Source organism: Mizuhopecten yessoensis, unplaced genomic scaffold (assembly GCF_002113885.1).
Source record: "Mizuhopecten yessoensis strain PY_sf001 unplaced genomic scaffold, ASM211388v2 scaffold1713, whole genome shotgun sequence".
In the NCBI taxonomy this organism is placed as follows: domain Eukaryota; kingdom Metazoa; phylum Mollusca; class Bivalvia; order Pectinida; family Pectinidae; genus Mizuhopecten; species Mizuhopecten yessoensis.
In genome coordinates, this window is record NW_018404184.1 from 126,375 (window position 1) to 153,479 (window position 27,105).

The 27,105-nt window shown below is 37.4% G+C and overlaps 1 protein-coding gene across 3 annotated transcripts in view; it reads right to left on the minus strand.

Annotated features, from left to right (window-relative positions):
* The window catches only part of LOC110466938 (unconventional myosin-Id-like), a 194,660-nt gene that overhangs the window by 91,549 nt on the left and 76,006 nt on the right, over nucleotides 1–27,105 (minus strand). For all 3 annotated transcript variants that reach the window (XM_021523762.1, XM_021523752.1, XM_021523771.1), the window contains 4 exons: nucleotides 26,003–26,212; nucleotides 11,005–11,150; nucleotides 8,083–8,308; nucleotides 4,225–4,284 (listed from right to left, as the gene is read on the minus strand). In XM_021523762.1, coding sequence (XP_021379437.1) covers nucleotides 4,225–4,284; nucleotides 8,083–8,308; nucleotides 11,005–11,150; nucleotides 26,003–26,212 — 642 coding nt within the window. The remainder of the gene's footprint in view (nucleotides 1–4,224; nucleotides 4,285–8,082; nucleotides 8,309–11,004; nucleotides 11,151–26,002; nucleotides 26,213–27,105) is intronic.

Here is a 27,105-nt window from a genome sequence, read left to right on the forward strand (position 1 = left end):
ACTAAATTCCAATCAGAGGTTAAGAAAAGACTGCCATTAACAATTTTATGTTATGCCTTTAATAAAATAAAACTTTATAAATTGATATGCACGAACAAGAGATCCCAGAGGGATCTTGGCCCCCACCATTGTACCATCTTCATTATTTCTATGTCAGTTGGATATTTTCTCTTCTTTTCTCATATCAGTTTGATCGAGTCATGTAAACAGTACATGCACCTTCATATTACTTTTGATTTACGCTTCATACTGCTGTGTTTAAAAGACAACCTTGAAAACGAGTTTGTTGGTTCAAATATTTACTACTACAATGCTTAATGAGAAAGAACTAAAAGTGATCATTGCAATATGGGAAAGATACCTCGAGTACTTCTTGGGAAACAGGGATAATATTCATAAAATGTCATAATTAAAGATGATCAGCTGCAGCCATCTTGTTTTTATGATTGATCACTCTCAAAATAAAACATGCACAACTAGGGACCAAGTAAAAAATAAACAAGAGGCCCAATGGGCCTGCATCGCTCACCTGTTATTAATCTAACACTTGTAATCTTAAGATTTCATAAGAACCTATTAAAAGATTTAAACATATGACGCCTCTGACCTTGATTGTTGAACAAGGACATTAGGTTGAAAGTGGATCAAGGTCATTCATTTGAACTAAAATGGTAGTCCTTCATCCCAGCATGCTACAGGCCCAATTTCAGTACCCTGGCCCTTTTGCTTATTGAAAAGAAGTCGCTTGAAGATTTTACGACATTTGACCCCTGTGACCTTGAAAGTTGGTCAAGGTCATTCAGTTGAACAAACTTGATAGTCCTTCATCCCAGCATGCTACAGGCCCAATATCAGTACCCTGGGCCTTTTGGTTATTGAGAAGAAGTTGTTTGAAGATTTTAAGACATCTGACCCCAGTGACCTTGAAAGTGGGTCAATGTCATTCATTTAAACAAACTTGGTAGCCCTTCATCCCAGCATGCTACAGGCCCAATATCAGTACCCTGGGCCTTTTGGTTATTGAGAAGAAGTCGTTTGAAGATTTTATGACATTTGACCCCTTTGACCTTTGAAAGTTGGTCAAGGTCATTCATTTGAACTAACTTGGTAATCCTTCATCCCAGCATGCTACAGGCCCAATTTCAGTACCCTGGCCCTTTTGCTTATTGAAAAGAAGTCGCTTGAAGATTTTACGACATTTGACCCCTGTGACCTTGAAAGTTGGTCAAGGTCATTCAGTTGAACAAACTTGATAGTCCTTCATCCCAGCATGCTACAGGCCCAATATCAGTACCCTGGGCCTTTTGGTTATTGAGAAGAAGTTGTTTGAAGATTTTAAAGACATCTGACACCAGTGACCTTGAAAGTGGGTCAAGGTCATTCATTTGAACAAACTTGGTAGCCCTTGATCCCAGCATGCTACAGGCCCAATATCAGTACCCTTGGCCATTTGGTTATTGAGAAGAAGTTGTATGAAGATTTTAAAGACATCCGACACCAGTGACCTTGAAAGTGGGTCAAGGTCATTCATTTGAACAAACTTGGTAGCCCTTGATCCCAGCATGCTACTGGCCAAATATCATCTTCCCAGGCCTTTTGGTTATTGAGAAGAAGTTGTTTAGAGCAAAAAGTTGACGCCGAACAGACGGACGATGGACGATGGACGAAGGACGGACGGACGGACGACGGATGCCGCACCATAACATAAGCTCACTTGCCCTTCGGGCAGGTGAGCTAAAAATAATAAAAATTCATAAAAAATTTGAAATAGATCTGTAGAGTATTTTTGAGGAATAGTGATAACAAACTTTAACTCTTAAACTTATTCTTCTGATCAATCTCAAAAGGTGATAACAATCTTAAACAATCAACTGGCTGCCTGTTGGCCATTTTGTTTATTCGATCAGTCTCAAAAGTAAATATGCTTAATCAAGGACCAAGGGGAACGCACATATCAAAGATTTATCAAGAAGTTATTGAGAAATAATGTTTACAAACTTCTTATTGAGAAATAGTGTTTACAAACTTCTTATTGAGAAATAGTGTTAACAATTTTCTTCTTGTGAAATAGTGTTAACAAACTTCTCTTTGAGAAATAGTGTTAACAAACTTCTTCTTGAGAAATAGTGTTAACAAACTTCTCTTTGAGAAATAGTGTTAACAAACTTCTTATTGAGAAATAGTGTTAACAAACTTCTTATTGAGAAATAAATAGCACTAGCAAATTTCAAGAAGACCCCCGTGTCAGCCATCTTCTTTTCCCCTTCAGTCTCGAAATTTGATATGCATAACTATGGACTATGCAGAACCCTCATGTGAAATTTGAGAAAGATTCCTCCAGTTCTGTCTCAGAAATACTGCTAACAATCTTCAACTCTCAAACTCAATATGGCTGCCTGTCTTGGTTTTGTAATCAGTCCTTAAATTCGCTATGCATAACTAGGGACCATGGGAAACCTTCATGTGAAAGTTGAGAAAGATCCCTTCAGTACTATCTGAGAAATAGTGCAAATAATATTTGTTTAAGCATACATGCCATAACTTTCCGGTGCAAAATAGTGAAATCAGTGATTATTTTTAGTGAGATTTGTTCAAAAATTGTGAGATTAACATAAATTTTATAGCATACAACATAGTAATGAATCATTTGTGTTATTCTGAAGCCTCTAATTACTTTGCTAGAGCCAAAATTGAAGATTTATTGATATTTTTTTTAAGGATTTTAGTAAGGTTTACACGTGACATACGGTCCAGATAAAGCTATCAACATTTAAAAGTAAATAAATCACATAAAAGGCAAAAAATAACCAATAACTACTATTTTTATATATCCAATTCTAAAGTAACTTGTTTTCTTCTATTTATGTTATTTTCGTTAACACTCAATCCCATCCCGCCGGCAAGAGAATGAATTCCGGATTCAATGTCTGTGTCCGGTTTCAATTTTATAGTCACCTCCAACATTTCCATTTTGGTAAACCATGTTTTTGATTGTGATGAATTAACAGCTCTTAAGTTTCTGTTTAATATTAATATCAACTGTCATCACATATTAATTAGCAACTAGCTAGCCCCCACTTGATGTGGGGTCACTGATTTAATTGCTTAATAGTTCACACATTGGTGAGCAAGTCACCAAGGCATGCCCGCTAATTAAATCGGCTGGCCAGGCCATTCAGATCTTTCACACCTATGCTGCTAATTGGTCTGGCCTGTAATTTAGGTGGCTGGCGTGCGACTTCAGATCTCTCAGTGACCAATGTCAGTGTGAATCCATGTAGCTATTGTTTATTCACAAAGATTGACCAAATTTCGTTTCTTTTCGTGTCAGAGACCGATTTCATACCAAGTCAAAATGGCGGATATTACATGGGACGATTTTTCGTGAGATCAAAATATTTGAAAAAAAAAGCGTGAAAAATGGGTCCCATGCCGTGAGACATTTTGGAAGGCTATTTTTCTCATGCCAAAATTGTTAGATATGGCATGTATGTTTAAGGATGGACGGATGGAATGATTTGAGTAGCCCACCATCTGATGAATAAGCTAAATAAACCCAAAAGTGTTATTTTCTCTATATGAACCATAGTAAACTTAACATCCTCATCAGGGGGAAATTAGTGAACCAGGGGGTAACAAAATTGACAATTTCGATAATTTAAGCACCCTAGTGACCTTTCAATCCATGAAGATCATTTGATTCCTGCATATTAGAAACTGAAGAAGAAGGTTGTTGAAATTTTAGTCAATTTGACCCATATTGGTCCCACCCCAAAGGCCTCAAAACCATACGACTTATTATTGTATCTTAAAAGGGGGGCCATGGTGGCCAAGTGGTTAAAGCGTCTGACATTCTGCTACGTCTAGCCCATCACCACTGGGTTGCGGGGTCAAGGCCTACGTGGGGTAGTCGCCAGATATTAGCCATAGGTCGGTGGTTTTTCTCCGGGAACTCCGGCTTTCCTCCACCACCAAAACCTGGCATATGTCCTTAAATGACCATAGCTGTTAATAGGATGTAAAACACAAACAAACCAAACCAAACGTATCTTAAAGCTGGTTAACAGGAGATACATCATTATTTACAAATACCCCATTGACTGACCCCAAATCATAGATTAATTGACGATGTAATTTTCAATCGGACTCGAGCTACACTCCGAGTTCAGATTAACATTGCAAATAGAATATATCAAAAAAGGAAACATTCATTATTTTACCTACCTCTCTGCAAGTAAAATGGTCATGCTTCCCAAGTTTCTTTGCCATGACTGATAAAAACATCTGAAAATAATCAATAGATATCCTTCATACTGTGACAATTTCCTTTTTCATTGTTAATACAAACAAGCAAATTTGTGCAATTTATATCCCCCGCTTGCAGGACACATTGTAGGTTAACATGATTGAGGTTAGGTTTAAACATGTGAGTATCGTGCTGTTGAGACATAATGTATAGCTTGAAACTTGAAAAAAAAAAGAGCCCTTTACCTCATTGATTATCCGTAAATATGCACAAATCACATTGGTTGGCAAAATTGGCACGAGTTGGATGTGCATAAGGAATTTGGTTGAAACATCGTAACAATATTTACAGGTATTATCACACGAAAACCAAAGAGTACCCGAGATGGGTGGAAAGACAGTTGAACACAAACATTGTTATCAAGTTTGAAGGAATTTGGCTAATATTTGCTAGATTTATTAGACGGAAATGCAGATCGCGTTTTTCGTTAATCAAGGGGCCATAACTCTGCCAAATGGAGTCTGATGAAAGTGCTTGTCAAACTTGGCCGAGCCGTTAATGCGCTGAACTCTGTTACTAAGTTTGAAGACAATCGGATAATATTTGCGAGAGGTAATGAACAGAAACGGCAGATAATGATGTTTTTCGTTATTCAAGGGGCCATAACTCTACCAAATAAAGTCTGCTGAAAGTGGTCATCGTATTTGGCCGATCCCTTAAGGCATTTAACCCTGTGACCAAGTTTAAAGAAAATCGGTTAACATTTGTTGTAGTAATTGCTCAGAAACAAAACCCAGCAGATAATTACGTTTTTCTTTATTCAAGGGGCCATAACTCCGCCAAATGGGGTCCGCTGAAAGTGGTCATCTAACTTGGCCGAGCCCTTAAGGCATTTAACTATGTGAACAAGTTTGAGGAAAATGGGTTCATATTTGTTGTAGTTATTGCACAGACAGACAATCAAAACCCAAAATTAATATCCCCCATTTTGGTGAAAGCGGGGAAAAATAAAATTTCAAAACATAAAATTCACTGGTTAAATATCATAAATGCGATTTTTCAAGCAAATGAAATGCCATAATATTACGGTGTGGTGTTTACCTTCGGTAGACTGAATAGGCAGGAATTTTTAAAAGATTTATATCAATGAAAACAATTAGGCCAAATAAAAATATAGGCGTGTTTCCTGTTTCATCTCCAAACAAGAGGCCCAGAGGGCCTGTATCACTCACCTGAATGTGTTTAAAATAATTGGTATAAAGTAAAGATATAGCACTCAATGGCAGGTGCTGTAAGTACATATGAATTTTCAGAAAGATCCATCCAGTACTTGAGATATAGCGAGAACAAACTTCAAACAGAGCCCAACCCCTATGCCCCTAGGGGGGGTCATACCCACTGTTTATACAAAATTAAGTCCCCTTGGCCGAAGGATGCTCCAGACTAAATAAGGATAAAATCCCTTAATCCCGATGGTTGAAGAAGGATTTTAAAGGTCATACCTCTATTTCTCATATTGGGCCCTGCCCTTCGGCCCCAGGGGAGACCACACCCACTGCTTATACAAAATTGAGTCCCCTTGGCCCAAGGATGCTCCAGACTAAATTAGGATAAAATCCCTTAATCCCTATGGGAGAAGAAGGATTTTAAAGGTTTTACCTCTAATTCCCCTATAAGGCCCCGCCTCTGCCTCCAGGGGGGTTAGACACACCATTTATACAAAATTGGTTCCCCTTCACCCAAGGATTACTTCATACCAAATTTGGACAAAATCCTGTCATTCGTACAGAAGAAGAAGCTTTTTAAAAAATTTGCTATGTTTTCCCTAATGGGCTCACCAATTGAGTCCCTTTTGCCCAAGATTCTCCAGACCAAATTGGGAAGAAATCCCTTAATCCTGATGGTCGAAGGACTTTAAAAGTTTTATCTCTATTTCCCCTATTGGGCCCGCCCCTCAGGTCCAAAGGGGGGCACACCCACCGCTTATACAAAATTTGTTCCCCTTTACCCAAGGATACTCCACACAAAATATGGACCAAATCCTTTCATTCCGACAGAATAAGAAGGATTTTAAAGAATAATTTGCTATGTTTCCCCTATTGGGCCCACCCCTAAGGCCCCTGGGGGGTCAGACCCACGGTTTATACAAAATTGGTTCCTCTTCACCCAAGGATGCTTCAGACCAAATATGGACCAAATCTTTTCATTCCTACAGAAGAAGGATTTTAAAGCCTAATTTGCTATGTTTCCCCTATTGGACCTCGCCCCTCAAGCCCCTGGGGGGCCAGAACCACGGTTTATACAAAATTGGTTCCCCCTTCACCCAAGGATGATTCAGACTTAATATGGAACAAATCCTTTCATACCTACAGAAGAAGAAGGAATCTAAAGAATTTGCTATATTTCCCCTATTGGGCCCCGCCCCGCAGCCCCCAGGGGGGCCACACTCACCATTTATACAAAATTTGTTCCCCTTCCCCCAAAGATGCTTCTGACTAAACTTGGTCAAAATCTACTGGGCTGTTCAGGACAAGTAGCGTTTTAAAGGAAAAGTTGATGGACGGACGGACGGACGGACGACGGACGCTGCGCCATGGCATAACCTCACCTGCCCCTTTGGGCAGGTGAGCTAAAAATATTAACAACTATTATTTATGATAAATCAGAGTGATCTCCCCTGAAAGGAAGTGTCATGCCGACAGATCTACCAGAGTTAACTACGACAGTGTTTCTAAATTTTGTACTTAGCTTTTCTCAAGGACTTGTAAATTTTTCTATTCATTTCAGCAGTGTTTAGCAACATGATTATGATGCACTATTAAAATGAAGATAAAAAGATCGTTTTTATGGAGTTCCTATGCTCACATTTTACAACAAAACTGAAGTTATGTAATGATTGTTTTCCTCATGATATTTTTAGTGTTTCAAACTACATTATAATTACAGCACGTTCATTTTATTTTTTAGTTATTTCCAGATTTAGAAATGGAGAAAATAGGATCGGTCGGGAAACAGGAAACACAGCTACATTTTTATTTGGCCTTATAGTGATCTAGTGATAGACTTTAATCTTTCTTAACTTCATTTAGAATTGTTCAAACACAAAATCTGAGTACTTTAATGAACAAAATAATTGACCCAGTTTGACTATGGGTGTTGACATATTAGCTTCCTGAAAATCTCTAAAACTGATCAATAAATACATCAACACTATTTAATAATGGGGTAACAGTCATTACTCGTGATGTACATATATATCCCACATGTTTTTGTTGTGTTTCTTTCCTTGTAAACATGCATGCACCTGCCAAATCATTTTAGGTCCCAACCATGTGCAACACCCTATCAGTACAGATCAGTGCAGAATGTTGATGTCTCATCGCAGACATGACATTATTTGTATTGTCATAATGCTACTGTGTTTATAATTTGAATATATAATCGTTCTCTGACCATCAATCCCTGATTCATAAAACAATTGATGTTCGCTACCTATGTGCAAAACAAAGAGGTTAAACAATTGTTTGGTCCAACTGATTAGACTCTGTGTGTAAACTGCAGTTTCAACCACCCTCTACATTCTGATACATTACAATTGAACTTCAGTCAATACTCAAACAAATATTTATTACTTTGCAGCATACATACTGAACATAATACATTATTATTATTGGGAACTTGACTCTTCATTGTGACTTTTTGCTAATGTCCACTCATATTGTTTAAACTCGTGTTTAATGGGTATAATTTTGTGTAATTCAATCAGGATCAACAATATTTGTTTTTGTTTGGTCTGACCTGAGGTTTACCATTTTCAAAGGAAAAATCATCAATACCTCATCATTGACTTTGCCAACACTGAGGCAGGCCTCGTCGAGGATGGCAAGTATTCCCTTGTGGGGTTGTTCAACAAGGTCACAGATGACGTTGTTGTTGAAGTATTTGATGTGGGTCCACTCAATTCCCTCCCTCATATACTCCTCCTGTTCCTGCTTCAACACTAGCTCAATGAACAACTGCTGCAACTTCTCATTACAGTAGTTGATGCAGAACTGTTCAAAACTAAAATGACAAATTTTTTTTATCTATAAAGCTATTTTCTGCTTTATCACATTAAAATGAAAATCACAGAAAAAGTTACAGATGTGAATTGAAATGACAAATTAGTTTGATTGCCTACCTAAAATGAAGGTACTTTTAGCTGTAAAAATAGCTTACCAGTATAAACAATTACTACTCCATATATGCAATTATGTATTCTTTTATTTTCGGAATAGCCCTTTAAGAATATGAGTATAGGCTTTAATAAATTTATAGGACATTGAAACATATCTTCCTGCTGGACACTCGGAACGGTCAAGCACTTTCATTCTCTTTAATAAGAGATGTTATAGTATTTTTTGTGCTGAAACGTGAATCATTCAAACATAGAACTCAAACATACATTATACAATTATGGTTTGTTTGTTTGTTTGTTTATGTTTAACGGCCCATCGACGGCTGTGGTCATTTAGGGCCATAGTGATTTATTTATTTATTTTATTTTTTTAACAAACATGTGAGTAGCGAAGATAAAATCAGATAAAATGGTTCATTTTAAAAGCATCCGCATTGTACGTGTAGATAATAAAAAATAAAAAAGGGGGATAAAATAATAAAAGAGATAACGAATAGATGATATGGAATATGCGATATGATAAGGTGTGTTAAAAGACATCAGAGTCATACAATTATGGACTTCAAGTGAGATGAGGTGAGGTGAGGTGAGGACCTGGTCCGTAAATCAGGAATAGACCAAGACTGAAGTCCACAATTGTTTTATTATATGACATTTTACAATGAGATTAATAATTTTTCATGTCATAAACACATGGATGGTAAGGACCATTTTGGAATCACAGAGGGAAGGACTTCAAATACAAAATAGCATGCATAAAAATTTAATTTCAGATTATTCATTTTTAGTTGTATTCAGTAGTGTGATTGGTAACAGAATTACAGACTGGCTGGGAATTTATCTAGGCCTATTTTTAGTAGCGGTCTAACACTTTTCTATTTATAGGTCGAGGTCTGTAACACTTTTCTATTCATAGAACGAGGTCTGTAACATATTTACAGACTCGTCACATGACGTCGCTTCTCCAATCAGGGCTGGGAATTAGCACCAGTCATATAATAATACTTGTCATTTAAACTATCAAAGAAATCCATTATTATTTGCAAAATGCTAAATATTTGTGTTTTTTACAAAATTAGAAATGATGTCAATGCAGATGAAGACAGATAACAAGGGGCCAAGAATATATAAAATTGAACTGCTAAACTCAAGATGGCTGTCTAGTGACAATGGTGAAATTGTGAAATTTGATAGGGTTTCTAAGTACCTTGACATAAATTTGTGAATGGAATACTTAACGCTTCCATTTTCATTTAAACACACACACCAACCCCACGAAGACTGGTTACCCCCTGATTAACACACAAACCAACCCCACGAGGACTGGTTAACCCCTGATTAACACACAAACCAACCCAATGAAGACTGATTAACCCCTGATTAACACACAAACCAACCCCACGAGGACTGGTTAACCCCTGATCAACACACATACCAACACCATGAAGACTGGTTAACCCCTGATTAACACACAAACCAACCCAATGAAGACTGATTAACCCCTGATTAACACACAAACCAACCCCACGAGGACTGGTTAACCCCTGATCAACACACATAACAACCCCACGAGGACTGGTTAACCCTGATAAAAACATACAAACCCAACGAGGAGTGATTAACCCCTGATTAACACACAAACCAACCCCACGAAGACTGGTTAACCCCTGATTAACACACAAACCAACCCCATGAGGACTAGTTGACCCCTGATCAACACACATACCAACCCCACGAGGACTGGTTTACCCCTGATTAACACACACAAACCCAACAAGGACTGGTTAACCCCTGATTAACACACAAACCAACCCCATGAAGACTGGTTTACCCCCGATTACCACACATACCAACCCCACATAGACTGGTTAACCCCTGATTACCACACATACCAACCCCACGAGGACTGGTTAACCCCTGATTAACACACAAACCAACCCCATGAAGACTGGTTAACCCCTGATTACCACACAAATCAACCCCACGAAGACTGGTTAACCCCTGATAAACACACAAACCAACCCCACAAGGACTAGTTGACCCCTGATCAACACACATACCAACCCCAAGAGGACTGGTTAACCCCTGATTAACACACAAACCAACCCCATGAAGACTGGTTAACCCCTGATTACCACACATACCAACCCCACGAAGACTGGTTAACCCCTGATTAACACACAAACAAACCCCACGAAGACTGGTTAACCCCTGATTAACACACAAACCAACCCCACGAGGACTAGTTGACCCCTGATCAACACACATACCAACCCCACGAGGACTGGTTTACCCCTGATTAACACAAACAAACCCAACAAGGACTGGTTAACCCCTGATTAACACACAAACCAACCCCATGAAGACTGGTTAACCCCTGATTACCACACATACCAACCCCACGAAGACTGGTTAACCCCTGATTAACACACAAACAAACCCCACGAGGACTGGTTAACCCCTGATTAACACACAAACCAACCCCACGAAGACTGGTTAACCCCTGATTAACACACAAACCAACCCCACGAGGACTAGTTGACCCCTGATCAACACACATACCAACCCCACGAGGACTCACCTGTTGTTGTCAAAGATTTCAAATCCGTAGATATCGAGTACGCCAATGACTGTGTTCTTGCCAATGTACCCTATACCACTGACCTTCGGGTCAATCGCCTCATTAATCTGTGCCACAATCCATGTAAACATCCGGTCGTAAATTGCCTTAAAAATAAAATCAACAACAATAATTAAGTGCTAATGTTTATCCATATATATATATATATAGTAGATAATAAATAAATAAGTCCTTGCGAAGGAAAATATAGAAAAGAAACATAAATTTTTCAGATCGTCCGCTAGGCCTTTCTCCCTTCTAGGGCTTCTTCAGGCGGATTGATGTTTATTTATCACCGTTGGTTACATGACGTCATCAATATTTGTATAGTCAACAATTTTAGTGACGTCATCAATAAACAAGCATAGTGACGTCACAAACAATACCAAGACAGCTGAGAAAACATCCAGAGCTGCCAACCTTAGAGATTAAAAAATAGTAATCTGCGATCGCTTTTTTACAAACATGTATTCATTACCTTTTATTGTTTTTCTAGTGCCTTGGAAGTCGCACTTTTAGCCCTTTTCAAAAATTCTTAAACGTCTGAATGGATAATTTCCTTTTTTTCCTAAGAGAAACGTCTTCTTGCCCGTCCAGTTTGACACGTTTTTCCGCCATTTTACTTCATCTACAAACGTCCTTTTCACATTGAATTAACTCCAGCCTATCTCGAGAATCGATGCAAACACACGTGTGTATCTGATTTGCGATTATAATACTGAAAACGGACATCGGGACCGGATTACTGCGAAACTAACAAAAAAACGGAAAAATTCCGGATTTAAAAAAAAATTCGTAATTTTACTTGGAAAATCGTACTAGCGTAAGTCAGACCTCAAAATCGTAATAATTACGCCTAAATCGTAAGAGTTGGCAGCTCTGAACATCTACATACAATACATTGCAAAAATCCTTGTGCATTCAAGCTGGGTTTGAGGACTTTTATAAACATATTTTCTTTAATTTCACTTGTAACTAAATCGTCGCAATTCAGTTTGTAAATAGGTAACACATAAAAATCATCTTTAGAACATTGATGCATATGTTTGCTAGTTCATTGTCCTTCATTTGTTGTCTATGTACATTCATTCGTATTCTCAATTTACATCCAGTCTGTCCGATATAAAATTCCCCACATTGTTTACATATTAAAGAGTAAATAACATTCTTAGAATTACAGTTAATGTCTGATCTAACTTCTATTTTGGAACCATTTTCAAAAATGCAGTCTTTACATTCAATGATAATCTTACATGTACCACACCTTGGTTTCTTACATTTTTTTTACACCAGTGACAACATTTGTGGTATTCATATCAAATTTGGATGTACATAGTAAACGTTTCACAGTTTATAATCTTCTTCTTATCAAAAATACACTTTATGTTCTCAGTGTTTTTCATAAAATTTACAAAATGTTTAACGACAGGAATAAATGGTATGATATCAGCATCTTTGGTGTAAGCTCTTTCTAAATTAACACTTCTCTTTAGCTCTTTGTATGGCGTTTAGTACCACTTCAGCAGGATAACGTTTACTTTTAAGATAAAGTTTCAAATCGTCCAATCTATCTTCTAATAAAAAAAAATATCGTTAACAACCGTGACTAATTTCGATGCTAAACCATATGGAATGTTAAGTTTTAAGCTTGGATTTCTTTTCAAACCATGCTAAACACACTAATAGTGTGTTTAGCATGATTTGAAAAGAAATCCAAATAATTGTGAGAATCTGTAGGTTTACAATATATCGCTGACAATATTGTCCTTTAATTTCTACAAAAATATCCAAGATAGGTATTCCTTTTTCACTTTACTTCATTGCGTAATTCAAACCGGGATGCAAGGCATTTAGCATATTGAAAAATTCCAGAAGATTCTCACCTGGAGGCCAAATAATAAAGCAATCATCTAGAAATCTCAAAAAGTTGTCTTTAAATTTGCAAAAGTAACACTTAAGGTGGCTCGACACATCGTCATCAGCGTCCATTTTCGTGACATACTTCCGTAAAAAGTACAGCTAGGACTCAATTATCTTAATCGAAATGTGCATGTACACCGTGTCGTCATTTCCGTATTGCGTATCGGGCATTCAATATCGTAGTGCAAATTATAGTAACACCTGCTGGGCCGTTTTCGTTTAAACGGTCAAACCGATCGGACCACTGTTGTTCGTTTATTAAATAAGGTCGGACCTAGTAATCTGATGCTGCTTTCAGGCGAGTCTTGAGAAAGCCTTGCAAGGCCTGCATACACATTTGCAGGTCCGCCAGGATTTACACCCGAAATTGTTACATTTATAAACGGTCAAACCGGTTGTTCCGCATAAACGAACAGGCCCATGGTAAACAATAGTACACGTGCGTGCCGATGATATGTCAACACCCGATATCAAGATTTTACCGGGAAATGTATACTCACACGTACTTCAGGAATAAAGCTTTCCAATTCATAGACATAAACAGACTCACGGGAAGACAGTGACATGAGACCAGACGACCTCAAGAAGGTCATATAGGAAACACATGGAATGCGGACGTACCAACCTCACATGTGCATATCGCGTGTTTACACGAGTTCATAAGCTCGAGGTCGTTACGATTTTCGCTGTTGAGGGAGTTTCGCTCTGTCGATTAAATCGTGTTTACAAATGTAGTCTACTAGCTTACTCTGTGAAAATAATGTTTTGTAAAATATCAAGATACCTATGAAATGCATGTGTGAGTGCACGTGAGAACGGTATACCATGCGATAGCCTCTGGTCTGACATGTAATTATAAATATACCGTGAGTTAGCGGACTGTGGAATGATGTCCAAAGTGTACATGACTGAGGGTAATTTGGTTCCATTAAAGAACAATAAATTGATAATTTTGATATCATATTTTTGATTTATTTCCATCATTTTTGTTATATGTAAACAGAGACAACTGTCATTGTGTAAATGTCACCCCTCTGCAAAAAGTTCCGATTTTTTTCAAGGAAGATAACTCTCACCCGGATCAAAGTGATTGTAAAATGTAAAATAAATTAATTATAAAGCCATTGTGTATATTTTGTTCAATTTCCCACTCTATATGTATAGAACTTTGTGTCCTGGGTGCTTTTAGCTTGTAGATAATCACTTTTATCCGTACAAATTCAATAAAAAACACTTTGTGTAACATGTGTTACATATTTTGCGATAAATAAAATATTTGTAGGGTTAATTAGAAATGCTTCTTTTCATTTTATTATTGTTGTTATTGTTCCGAACAATGCCACACACAAAAAAAAACGGAAAATATTAGAATTGACGAAAATTCAATTTTTTGGTATTTTTTCCAAAAAATTCCCCAAACTATCGGAATGTTTAGATTTTCATAAAATCAACTCGACATAGTTGCATAACAATTATATGAAAGTTTCAACGAATTTTGCTGGTTAATTGCGAAAGTGTGGAGCCACCTTAATGTATTTCTACCATTTGTATCAAGTTTATCTTCTTAATACCCAAGGACAAGCATCGCATAGGTAGGGGCCATCTTTGTTCCCATTGCAGTACATTTACACTGTTGGTAAAAATTACCATTAAAATAAAATGTTTTCCAATACAATTTTTAATGCTTCAACAATAAATTGTTTATCAAATCTAGAGTCTACTTTTCCGGGACAATTATTCAACCGATAGCTAATGGCCTCAATTCCCAAATTATGTGGAATATTTGTATACAAGCTTATTACATCAAAAGTTACAAATTTACAATTCTCCTTATATAAATGAAGACTAGTATAATCGGCTAGTGCTTTCACCCATCTTGGAGCTCTTCAGGCAATTAAAATTATCTCTTTATGCCCAGCACCTAGGGGTTAAGTCTACAAGGGTGGGGCAGACCCCAGGGTCAATACTCATATCATGACTGCATTGTATCTTTGTGCCCAACAATTGTATATGTAGTTTTCGGGTGCGGATCTCAATTGTTTCAAAGCTATGACCCAGGGACTATGTCATCCTGGAAGCAAATGTGCATTCTTCTCTTTATACTCAGCAATTGCATACATGGTTGTAGGGTGCGGATCTGAACCATTTCCAAGTAATAAACTATTTTTGGCCCCACCCCTTAGCCCAGGGGGTCAGCCCCACCATTTGTACAGTTTTAAATCCCCACTACCTAGGGATGCTGCCAGTCAAATATGGTTGATATCCATCTCTTAGTTACAGAGAAGAAGTTGTTTAAAGAAATATAGCCAAATTGTCCCCTTTTGGCCCTGACCCTCAGCCCCCTGGGGGGGTCAGCCCCACCTTTTGTACAATTTTGAATCCCAACTACCTAGGGATGCTTCCAGTCAAATTTAGTTAAATTCCAATCTGTGGTTAAGAAGAAGTCGTTGAAGAAATTGTTGACGTACGGACGACGGACGCCACAGTATGGCATAAACTAATAATGGAGTGAGCAAAATACAAAAGAAATTTAACAACGTTTTAACCAGTGATGGCAAAAACCAGAAATTCTTGATCCTTGTGTTGTCAAAAACCCTGAAGAGTTTTTGCACCAGTTAATTATGGTCTGGCAAATTAACCCCCGATTGATCAGGTTCTTGGGTCAATTTTGGTGTAATGAGTTTGTACTCTTGAAATACAAGGCAAACCAAAAATTTAGTTAGAGTTGGTAATATCTTATAAAACATTGACCTTGAAACCTAAAAACAAGAGGCCCAATGGGCCTGAATCGCTCAACTGGTATTAACCTCACACTTTGCAACTTGTAACCTTAAAAGTGGACTAAAATACAGCTGCAGACAAAATATCAGTGTTCGATTCAAAAGAATATATTAAAAACAAGAGGCCCAAGGCCCCACGGCCTGTATCGCTCCCCTGAATATTTCAGATGTCATAGCAAAATATTCTCATTAAATATTATATTGCACTAAAAATATTTCCCTCGCAAACTTTGTTGGCTAAATCTGTTCAAACTACCAGCAAAATATTATTACAAGAATCTACGCTTTTTGATTCTTCAAAAGTTGCTTGACATATTTTTCCCTGTGACCTTGTAAGTAGGTCAATGTCATTTTCCTTCTCAAATTGGTAAGATCTATTCCAAAAGCTACCAGCCAAATCTTATGAATCCATTCCTTTTAGTTCTTAAGAACAAATCCATTAAAATGTTGTTGACCTCTGTGACCTTCAAAGTAGGTCAAGGTCACTTTCATTCGCAAACTTTGTTGGGCTATTTCCCAGGAAGCCACCAGCCGAATATTAAGGTTCTATAACTACCAGTTCTTTAGAAGAAGTCATTTAAAGTGTTTGACATATCTGCCTCATGTGACCTAAAAAGAAATTCAATGTAATTTTCATTCTCAAACTTTGTTGGGCTCTATCTCAGGAAGCCACCAGCCAAATATAAAGATTCTATTCCTTTCAGTTCTTCAAAAGAAGTCATTTGAAGCTTTTGACATATATGACCCCTGTGACCTTGAAAGTAGGTCAAGGTCCCTTTCATTCGCAAACTTTGTTGGGTTATTTCCCAGGAAGCCTCCAGCCGAATATTAAGGTTCTATAACTACCAGTTGTTTAGAAGAAGTCATTTAAAGTGGTTGACATATCTGCCTCATGTGACCTAAAAAGAAATTCAATGTCATTTCCATTCTCAAACTTTGTTGGTCTCTATCCCAGGAAGCCACCAGCCAAATATAAAGATTCTATTCCTTTCAGTTCTTCAAAAGAAGTCATTTGAAGCTTTTGACATATATGACCCCTGTGACCTTGAATGAAGGTCAAGGTAATTTTCATTCACAAACTTTGTTGGGCTCTATCTCAGGAAGCCACCAGCCAAATATAAAGATTCTATACCTTTTAATTCTTCAGATGAAGTCGTTTGAAGTGTTTGACACATTTGACCCCTGTGACCTTGAAAGTAGGCGGACGGACGGACGGACGCCGCGCCACGGCATAAGCTCACCTGGCAGGAAGTTTCAATACATTTCAATATATTTTAACCCTGTGACCTTAACAAGAGGCCCAGAGGGCCTGTATCGCTCACCTGAATATGTTTAAAATAATTGGTATGAAGTAGGTGCTGTAAATACATATGAAATTTCAGAAAGATCCATCCACTGGTGATTAGAAAAGGAGTAAAATACTCAGAATTGAGCAAAATAAAATGTTTAGGGGTAAAATAAAACGTCTAGGAGTAAAAAAACCTGGAAAGGAGTAAAATTTTACCACATACGTTTTATTTTACCTCTATCCTTGACAAGTTAAAGTACTCCTATATTATTATTTTACCCCCATGACGAGTTAAAGTACTCCTATTTAAGTTATTTTCCCCCTCTGACGAGTTAAAGTACTCCTAGATTATTATTTTACCCCCCTGATAAGTTAAAGTACTCCTATCCGGTTTATTTTACCCCCCTAACGAATTAAAGTACTCCTAGATTATTATTTTACCCCCCTGACAAGTTAAAGTACTCCTATCCGGTTTATTTTACCCCCCTGACGAGTTATAGTACTCCCCGATTATTATTTTACCCGTAGACGTTTTATTTTACTCATTGGACTTTTAAAGTACTCGTGGCTTTTTATTTTACTCGTGGCTTTTTATTTTACCCCCTTTATTTACCTGTGCTCCACGGCAACAGGATCTGCGCTGGCGGTTAGCTAGGCCTTTGATCTAACCGGGTAGTAGCCTGTCGACCACTTCGAGCTGCCGCGGGCGGTGTCAAGCATCACCAGGTAGCTCTGTTCATGTGTGAACACTTGTCAGTCGACAGCTCGCCTCATAATTAACAACGTGTCTGTGCTTTGTTCACCTATGTTTATTTGGTGTAATCAGAATAAAACTATGGAACTGTGCCGTGTTTGTAATTTACTTCAACTTGAAACTGGTGTTTTGGAATACGTGTTTGATACATACTCGATTTATGTCAAATTAAACTTTGAAAATGTGCCGTGTTTGTTACATACTCGAACAGCGCCGTTGAAATACATGTTTAAAACTATGGAATTGAGCCGTGTTTGTAATTTACTTCGACCTGGTGTTTTGAAATACGTGTCTGTAACATAATCGAACTGTGCCGTTAAAATACATGTGTATACACTCCATTAATATGTCAAATAAAACTATGGAATTGTGCCGTGTTTGTAATATACTTCGGCCGTGTCTGTTGAAATATGTTTGCTTATTACTCGATTTGTAATAAAAATATATTTAAATACATTTATCGTGTTTGTACTTTATTCGGCCTGATGATCTAAAATACGTGTTTATTAAACACTCGATTAATATGTCAAATTAAAACTATAAAACTGTGCCGTGTTTGTAATTTACTTCGACCTGGTGTTTTGAGATACGTGTTTGTTACATACTCGAACTGTGCCGTTGAAATAATACACTCAACAAATATGTCAAATAAAACTATGGAATTGTGCCGTGTTTGTAATTGATATCGGCCTGGTGTTTTGAAATACATGTTTGATGTTTTATACACTTACTATGTCAAAATAGAACTATGGATTTGTGCCGTGTTTGTTATTTATATCGACCTGGTGTTTTGAAATAAATGTTATATACATTCTCGATTAATATGTCAAATTAAACTATAGAAACTGCGGTGTTTGTAATTTACTCCGACTTGGTGTTTTGAAATTCGTGTTTTAAACACTTGATTAATGTGTCAAAATAATACTGTGCCGCGTTTGTAATTTACTTCGACCTGGTGTTTTGAAATACGTGTTTATAACACACTCGAACTGTGCCGTTGAAATAATACACTCCATTAATATGTCAAATTAAAACTATAAAACTGTGCCGTGTTTATAATTTACTTCGACCTGGTGTTTTGAGATACGTGTTTGTTACATACTCGAACTGTGCCGTGTTTGTAAATTACTTCGACCTGGTGTTTTAAGATACGTGTTTGTTACATACTCGAACTGTGCCGTGTTTGTAATTAGCTTCCATCTGGGTTTTTTAAACATTCTCGAACTGTGCCGTGTTTGTTAATTACTTCGACCTGGTGTTTTGAAATACGTTTTTGTAACATAATCGAACTGTGACGTTAAAATACATGTTTTATACACTCCATTAACATGTCAAATAAAACTATGGAACTGTGCTGTGTTTGTAATTTACTTCGGCCGTGTCTGTTGAAATATGTTTGCTTATTAATCGATTTATAATAAAAATATATTTAAATATATGTATCGTGTTTGTACTTTGTTCGGCCTGATGATCTGAAATACGTGTATATTAAACACTCGATTAATATGTCAAATATAAACTATAAAACTGTGCCGTGTTTGTAATCTACTTCGACTTGGTGTTTTGAGATACGTGTTTGTTGCATTCTCGAACTGTGCCGTGTTTGTAATTTACTTCGACCTGGCGGTTTTTAAAATGTACGTGTTTATAACATACTCGAACTGTGCCGTGTTTGTAATTTACTTCGGCCGTGTCTGTTGAAATATGTTTGCTTATAACTCGATTTGTAATAAATATATTTATATATAAATTTGTCGTGTTTGTACTATATTCGGCCTGATGATCTGAAATACATGTTTATTAAACACTTGTGTAATATGTCAAATTAAAACTATAAAACTGTGCCGTGTTTATAATTTATTTCGACCTGGTGTTTTGAGATACTTGTTTGTTACATACTCGAACTGTGCCGTGTTTGTAAATTACTTCGACCTGGTGTTTTGAAATACGTGTTTGTAACATTGTCAAACTGTGCCGTTAAAATCCATGTTTTATGCACTTCATTAATATGTCAAATAAAACTATGGAATTGTGCCGTGTTTGTAGTTTACTTCGGCCGTGTCTGTTGAATATGTTTGCTTATTTCTCGATTTGTAATAAAAAATATATTTAAATAAATTTGTTGTGTTTGTACTTTATTCGGCCTGATGATCTGTAAAACGTGTTTATTAAACACTCGATTAATATGTCAAATTAAAACTATAAAACTGTGCCGTGTTTGTAATTTACTTCGATCTGGGGTTTTTTAAACACACTCGAACTGTGCCGTGTTTGTTAATTACTTCGACCTGGTTTTTTAAAATGTACGTGTTTGTAACATACTCGAACTGTGCCGTGTTTGTTAATTGTAAATGTATATATAATAAGGTTGAAGACAGGACGAAGACCGAATCGATATATACGTTAAAAATTACATCGGAGGGCGGTTCTATTATGGCAGGGACGTACGACGTTTATATAAGATATGCATTTAGCTTAACGGTTACACTAGAGACATATAGTATATACTTCTCTGGCTACACAGAATCAGAGACGTATATATTACAGAGACGTATATTTTACAATCTCTGTAATATATACGTCTCTGATAGAGTGATTTAAAACAAAATAATATGACGTTAGCGCTAGTTTAAAGATTCATATATTTGCAATGTACTGTAGTGTTCTAAAATCTGCTGATAAATTGCATCAGAGACGTACATATGTAATATATAAGTCTCCGATTGCATTTGTTCCTCCTATATGTTTACATGTATATTTAATACCCATGAAGCAATGTCATATCATCACTACCATTACTACAAAAATAACTTTACTGTAGAATTCAGATTTTTTATAAAAAAAAACTAATATCGTATATTATACCACGGACTTAGATCTACTCTAATTCGTTTTGAATTCGTAAATGTTTTCTTCCAACACTGGAAACAAAAAGAAACGCACCGGTACACCATACTACCTGTGTTAGTTGGAGGATCGGTTGTAAATGCCCTTTGGCCACGACATTCACAGGTAACACCTCTGAGGTAATTAGTTCACCTGTTAACTCACAGGTAGGTATCGTAAATGCCCTGTTTGACTCTATAGTATTTGAAATATGTCTTCTTTTCTGCTTATATTGATCGTTTATCCCCAAATATTAGCCAAAATACCGAAATGTCCCTTTCAGGGTACAGTCACGCCGGTTTAGGGCCTACGTTACCCTGATGGTATTTCGCGTTTTATTTATAGAACCTCGGAATTAGATTAGAAACCGTGATAGAACCACGCACCAAAATATCAACTAAATTGTATGTACCCTGGCAATTATATACCTGTTGCTGCTAAACAAAATTAAAAAGAAAGTCATGAAAAATATCCCGCTTGCGTCCCAATATAAGCACACACAAATGACCGTGCCTCGTTATTGCCTCGCATCACTTCACGCGATTTCCTGCAGTAAATCAAATCCAATTAAAACAACCCTTTCCCGACCCTAGCTTACCTTATTGTTCTCCACAGAGCAACCCTCGGAATAAGACAATATCGCTATAATTGGATAATAGGCAATTTTGATATTAGACGGGAGTCATTGTGTTTCCAGGTGACCTTGTGAAAACTCAGGTGAGTTCAAATACATGACCTTGCATCGGAAATGCATTCAGCCGTGACATCGTAAACGTAGTACACAAGCGGTGTCCGGGGGCTAAATTTACCTGTAACAGTTGCTCTAGAAACAGTTATCGCCAACGGTTTTTTCTATTGTCGACAGTAATTTAAACAAAAGCCCCACATCGACATTTTCGCCAAGAGCAGTTTCAAATCGCCAATCACGTTTTACTTTCGCCAGTGTCGATCGCCAGCGCGAGCCCTGGACTATATGATACCACGGACTTAGATCGAATATAAATCTGTGATGATACACATACATTTTTACCTTATTAGATTTACTTTAATACTTTCAAAAACATGTTTTCTTCCATAACTGGAAATAAAAAGAAACGCGACGGTACACCATACTACCTGTGTTACTTGGAGGATCGGTTATAAATGCCCTTTGGCCACGACATTCACAGGTAACACCTCCGAGGTAATTAGTTCACCTGTTAACTCACAGGTAGGTATCGTAAATGCCCTTTGGCTATAATATAAAGTGGTAAGAACTACAGGTAATTAACATACCTTTTAATTCACAGGTAAGATATTTAGGTGTGTCAACTGTATATTACTATACCTTAGCTAAAAGTTATAGTGTACATTGAATGTAGTTAATGCAGGCACGGAATACGATATCCGTTATTCAGTCTTGGAGGTATAACTTCTCTTTCTAAGGATTGATGTCTTCTTTTTTTGTCTATTGATGACTTAACCCATACAACATATATTGGTTGCTGTCATAACTTACACTGTTTTGCAAATAATATATAAATATGTAAAGGGGGCGTGTCAGAGTGGTTACACATAACAAACATGTATTTCAAAACACCAGGTCGATAAAAATAACAAACACGGCACAGTTTTATAGTTTTAATTTGACATATTAATGGAGTGTATTATTTCAATGACACAGTTCGAGTGTGTTATAAACACGTATTTCAAAACACCAGGTCGAAGTAAATTACAAACGCGGCACAGTATTATTTTGACACATTAATCAAGTGTTTAAAACACGAATTTCAAAACACCAAGTCGGAGTAAATTGCAAACACGGCAGTTTCTATAGTTTAATTTGACATATTAATCGGGAATGTATATAACATGTATTTCAAAACACCAGGCCGATATCAATTACAAACACGGCACAATTCCATTGTTTTATTTGACATATTAATTGAGTGTATTATTTCAACGGCACATTTCGAGTGTGTTATAAACACGTATTTCAAAACACCAGGTCGGAGTTAATTACAAACACGGCACAGTTCGAGTATGTTACAAACACGTAAATTTTAAAACACAAGGTCGAAGTAATTTACAAACACGGCACAGTTCGAGTATGTAACAAACACGTATCTCAAAACACCAGGTCGAAATAAATTATAAACACGGCACAGTTTTATAGTTTTAATTTAACATATTAATGGAGTGTATTATTTCAACGGCACAGTTCGAGTGTGTTATAAACACGTATTTCAAAACACCAGGCCGGAGTAAATTACAAACACGTCAGTTTCTATAGTTTTATTTTGACATAGTAAGTGTATAAAACATCAAACATGTATTTCAAAACACCAGGCCGATATCAATTACAAACACGGCACAATTCCATAGTTTTATTTGACATATTTGTTGAGTGTATTATTTCAACGGCACAGTTCGAGTATGTAACAAACACGTATCTCAAAACACCAGGTCGAAGTAAATTACAAACACGGCACAGTTTTATAGTTTTAATTTGACATATTAATCGAGTGTTTAATAAACACGTATTTTAGATCATCAGGCCGAATAAAGTACAAACACGATAAATGTATTTAAATATATTTTTATTACAAATCGAGTAATAAGCAAACATATTTCAACAGACACGGCCGAAGTATATTACAAACACGGCACAATTCCATAGTTTTATTTGACATATTAATGGAGTGTATACACATGTATTTTAACGGCACAGTTCGATTATGTTACAGACACGTATTTCAAAACACCAGGTCGAAGTAAATTACAAACACGGCTCAATTCCATAGTTTTAAACATGTATTTCAACGGCGCTGTTCGAGTATGTAACAAACACGGCACATTTTCAAAGTTTAATTTGACATAAATCGAGTATGTATCAAACACGTATTCCAAAACACCAGTTTCAAGTTGAAGTAAATTACAAACACGGCACAGTTCCATAGTTTTATTCTGATTACACCAAATAAACATAGGTGAACAAAGCACAGACACGTTGTTAATTATGAGGCGAGCTGTCGACTGACAAGTGTTCACACATGAACAGAGCTACCTGGTGATGCTTGACACCGCCCGCGGCAGCTCGAAGTGGTCGACAGGCTACTACCCGGTTAGATCAAAGGCCTAGCTAACCGCCAGCGCAGATCCTGTTGCCGTGGAGCACAGGTAAATAAAGGGGGTAAAATAAAAAGCCACGAGTAAAATAAAAAGCCACGAGTACTTTAAAAGTCCAATGAGTAAAATAAAACGTCTACGGGTAAAATAATAATCGGGGAGTACTATAACTCGTCAGGGGGGTAAAATAAACCGGATAGGAGTACTTTAACTTGTCAGGGGGGTAAAATAATAATCTAGGAGTACTTTAATTCGTTAGGGGGGTAAAATAAACCGGATAGGAGTACTTTAACTTATCAGGGGGGTAAAATAATAATCTAGGAGTACTTTAACTCGTCAGGGGGGTAAAATAACTTAAATAGGAGTACTTTAACTCGTCAGGGGGGTAAAATAATAATCTAGGAGTACTTTAACTTGTCAAGGGGGTAAAATAACCCGGATAGAGGTAAAATAAAACGTATGGGGTAAAATTTTACTCCTTTCCAGGTTATTTTACTCCTTGATGTTTTATTTTACCCCTAAACATTTTATTTTGCTCAATTCTGAGTATTTTACTCCTTTTCTAATCACCAGTGATCCAGTACTTGAGATATAGTGAGAACAAACTTCAAACATAGCCCCACCCCTATGCAACCTAGGGGCGGGGGGTCACACCCATCAATTAAACAAAATTGAGTCCCCTTGGTCCATTGATGCTCCAGACTAAATAAGGATAAAATCCCATAATCCTGATGGTCGAAGTAGGGTTTTAAAGGTTTTACCTCTATTTCTCCAATTGAGCCCCGCCCTTCTGCCCCCTGGGAGACCACACCCACTGCTTATACAAAATTGTTTCCCCTTCACCCAAGGCTGCTTCATACGAAATTTGGACAAAATCCTGTCATTTCTACAGAAGAAGAAGGATTTTGAAGAATTTGCTATGTTTCCCCTATTGGGCCCCTCCCTTCTGCCCACAGGGGGGGGCACACTCGCTGTTAATACGAAATTGAGTCCCTTTTGCCTAAGGATGTTCCAGACTAAATTAGGAAAATATCCCTTAATGCAATGGTAGAAGTGGGATTATAAAGGTTTTACCTATATTTCCCCTATTGGGGCCCGCCCCTCAGCCCCAAGGGGGGCCAGGCCCACTGTTTATACAAAATTGGTTCCCCTTTACCCAAGGATGCTCCACAACAAATATGGACCGATTCCTACAGAAGAAGGATTTTAAAGAATAATCTGCTATGTTTCCCCTATTTGGCCCCGCCTCTCAGGCCCCCTGGGGGGCCAGACCCACGATTTATACAAATTGGTTCCCCTTTACCTAAGGATGCTTCAGACCAAATATGGACAAAATTCTGTCATTCCTACAGAAGGAGAAGGATTTTAAAGAATTTGCTATATTTCCCCTATTGGGCCCCGCCCCTTAGCCCCCAGGGGGGCCAGGCCCACTGTTTATACAAAATTGGTTCCCCTTTACCAAAGAATGCTCCACACCAAATATGGACCGATTCCTACAGAAGAAGGATTTTAAAGAATAATCTGCTATGTTTCCCCTATTTGGCCCCGCCTCTCAGGCCCCTGGGGGGCCAGACCCACAGTTTATACAAATTGGTTCCCCTTTACCTAAGGATGCTTCAGACCAAATATGGACAGAATCCTGTCATTCCTACAGAAGGAGAAGGATTTTAAAGAATTTGCTATATTTCCCCTATTGGGCCCCGCCCCTCAGCCCCCAGGGGGGCCAGGCCCACTGTTTATACAAAATTGGTTCCCCTTTACCCAAGGATGCTCCACATCAAATATAAATATGGACCAAATCCTTTCATTCCTACAGAAGAAGAAGGATTTTAAAGAATAATTTGCTATGTTTCCCCTATTGGGCCCCGCCCCTCAGGCTCCTAGGGGGCCAGACCCACCATTTATACAAAATTTGTTCCCCTTCCCCCAAGGATGCTTCTGACGAAATTTGGTCAAAATCTGCTCAGTCGTTCATGACTAGTAGCATTTTAAAGGAAAAGTTGATGGACGGACAGACGACGGACGCTGCGGTATGGCATAAGCTCACCATGGTCCTTTGGACCAGGTGAGATAAAAATGGGTGAAGATCATTCATTTGAACAAACTTGGTAGCCCTTTATTCCAGAATGTGACTGGTCAAATATGATCACCCTGGTCATTTTGGTTATTAAGAAGTCATTTAAAGTTTTCCTTCGGACCAGGTGGGCTAATAATTAAATTTACCTTGCTAAAGGCATCCCTCGCATACAAAGCTTCAGACGTACTGAGCCCCTTCTCCACCACTTGTCCTCCTGCAGCAATCACACGGTAACACAGGGATTTTTCAAGGTCAATTGGGGTCACTGACAACATGGCCGCTATGTTGCCTAGCAACTTCTTGTCTTCGACAAAAGCCACATCATGGTCTTCACTCATTCCATATTCCACATTTCCCTGAAATACAGACAATATGTCAATATATTACTTTGAAAATTGTGACAATTAATAAAATAATTTAGAAAACCGTAGTATTTGTATTATGACAACTTCATTTCAGACAAAACATGAACTTGTCTGATCCAGGAAAACTATGTGAAACAGGTAAATCAAAGACAGGTTTCCACTGATTTCTGGCAATATGTCACTACTATAAAGATATAGAGCATGATGGCTACTTTTCAAATATTAGACTTAAAAGCTAAGAGACAAACAAAATACAAGCCGTTGAAGAATAGCATACTTGACTCTTTATGATATATTTTAAGTTAATAAATAGCAACAGAAATACATATGCATGTATCTTAACAAGTTGACGTAGGTTGCTAAATTGAATTGCTATTTTGATAATCATTTTGTTGTTAATGAACAATATAAGTAATTATACGAAATACGGCCTTCAGTGAAGTTAGTGTTACATATACATTATCCAAACATTACAATACAAGACCTTTGAAATTGACATGTAATGAACTCTATGAATGTTGCACGGCATGACATAAATGTTCCACACCAAATTGAATCTAAAATAATCCCTTTAGGCCCTTAGAATACGAATGGTTCTGCAAATTCTGCAGCTTACATTCTTTATCAATGCCTCAACCTCATAATAGATGATCTAGAACAAAATTTGATAAAAATCCCTCCGGTCTATTGGAGGATAAAAAGACAAATGAGCCAAGCCTGTCAGTCTGCCACACCCTCATTTATACAAAATGGAATCCCTTTTGCCCAAAGATGCCCCAGACAACATTTGGTTTAAAAATTCTTCCATTGGTAAAGAAGAGAGTATTTTTGACGATTTCCCTCTTTTTGCCTATTTGGCCTCGCCCAGGGGGCTATACCTTCTG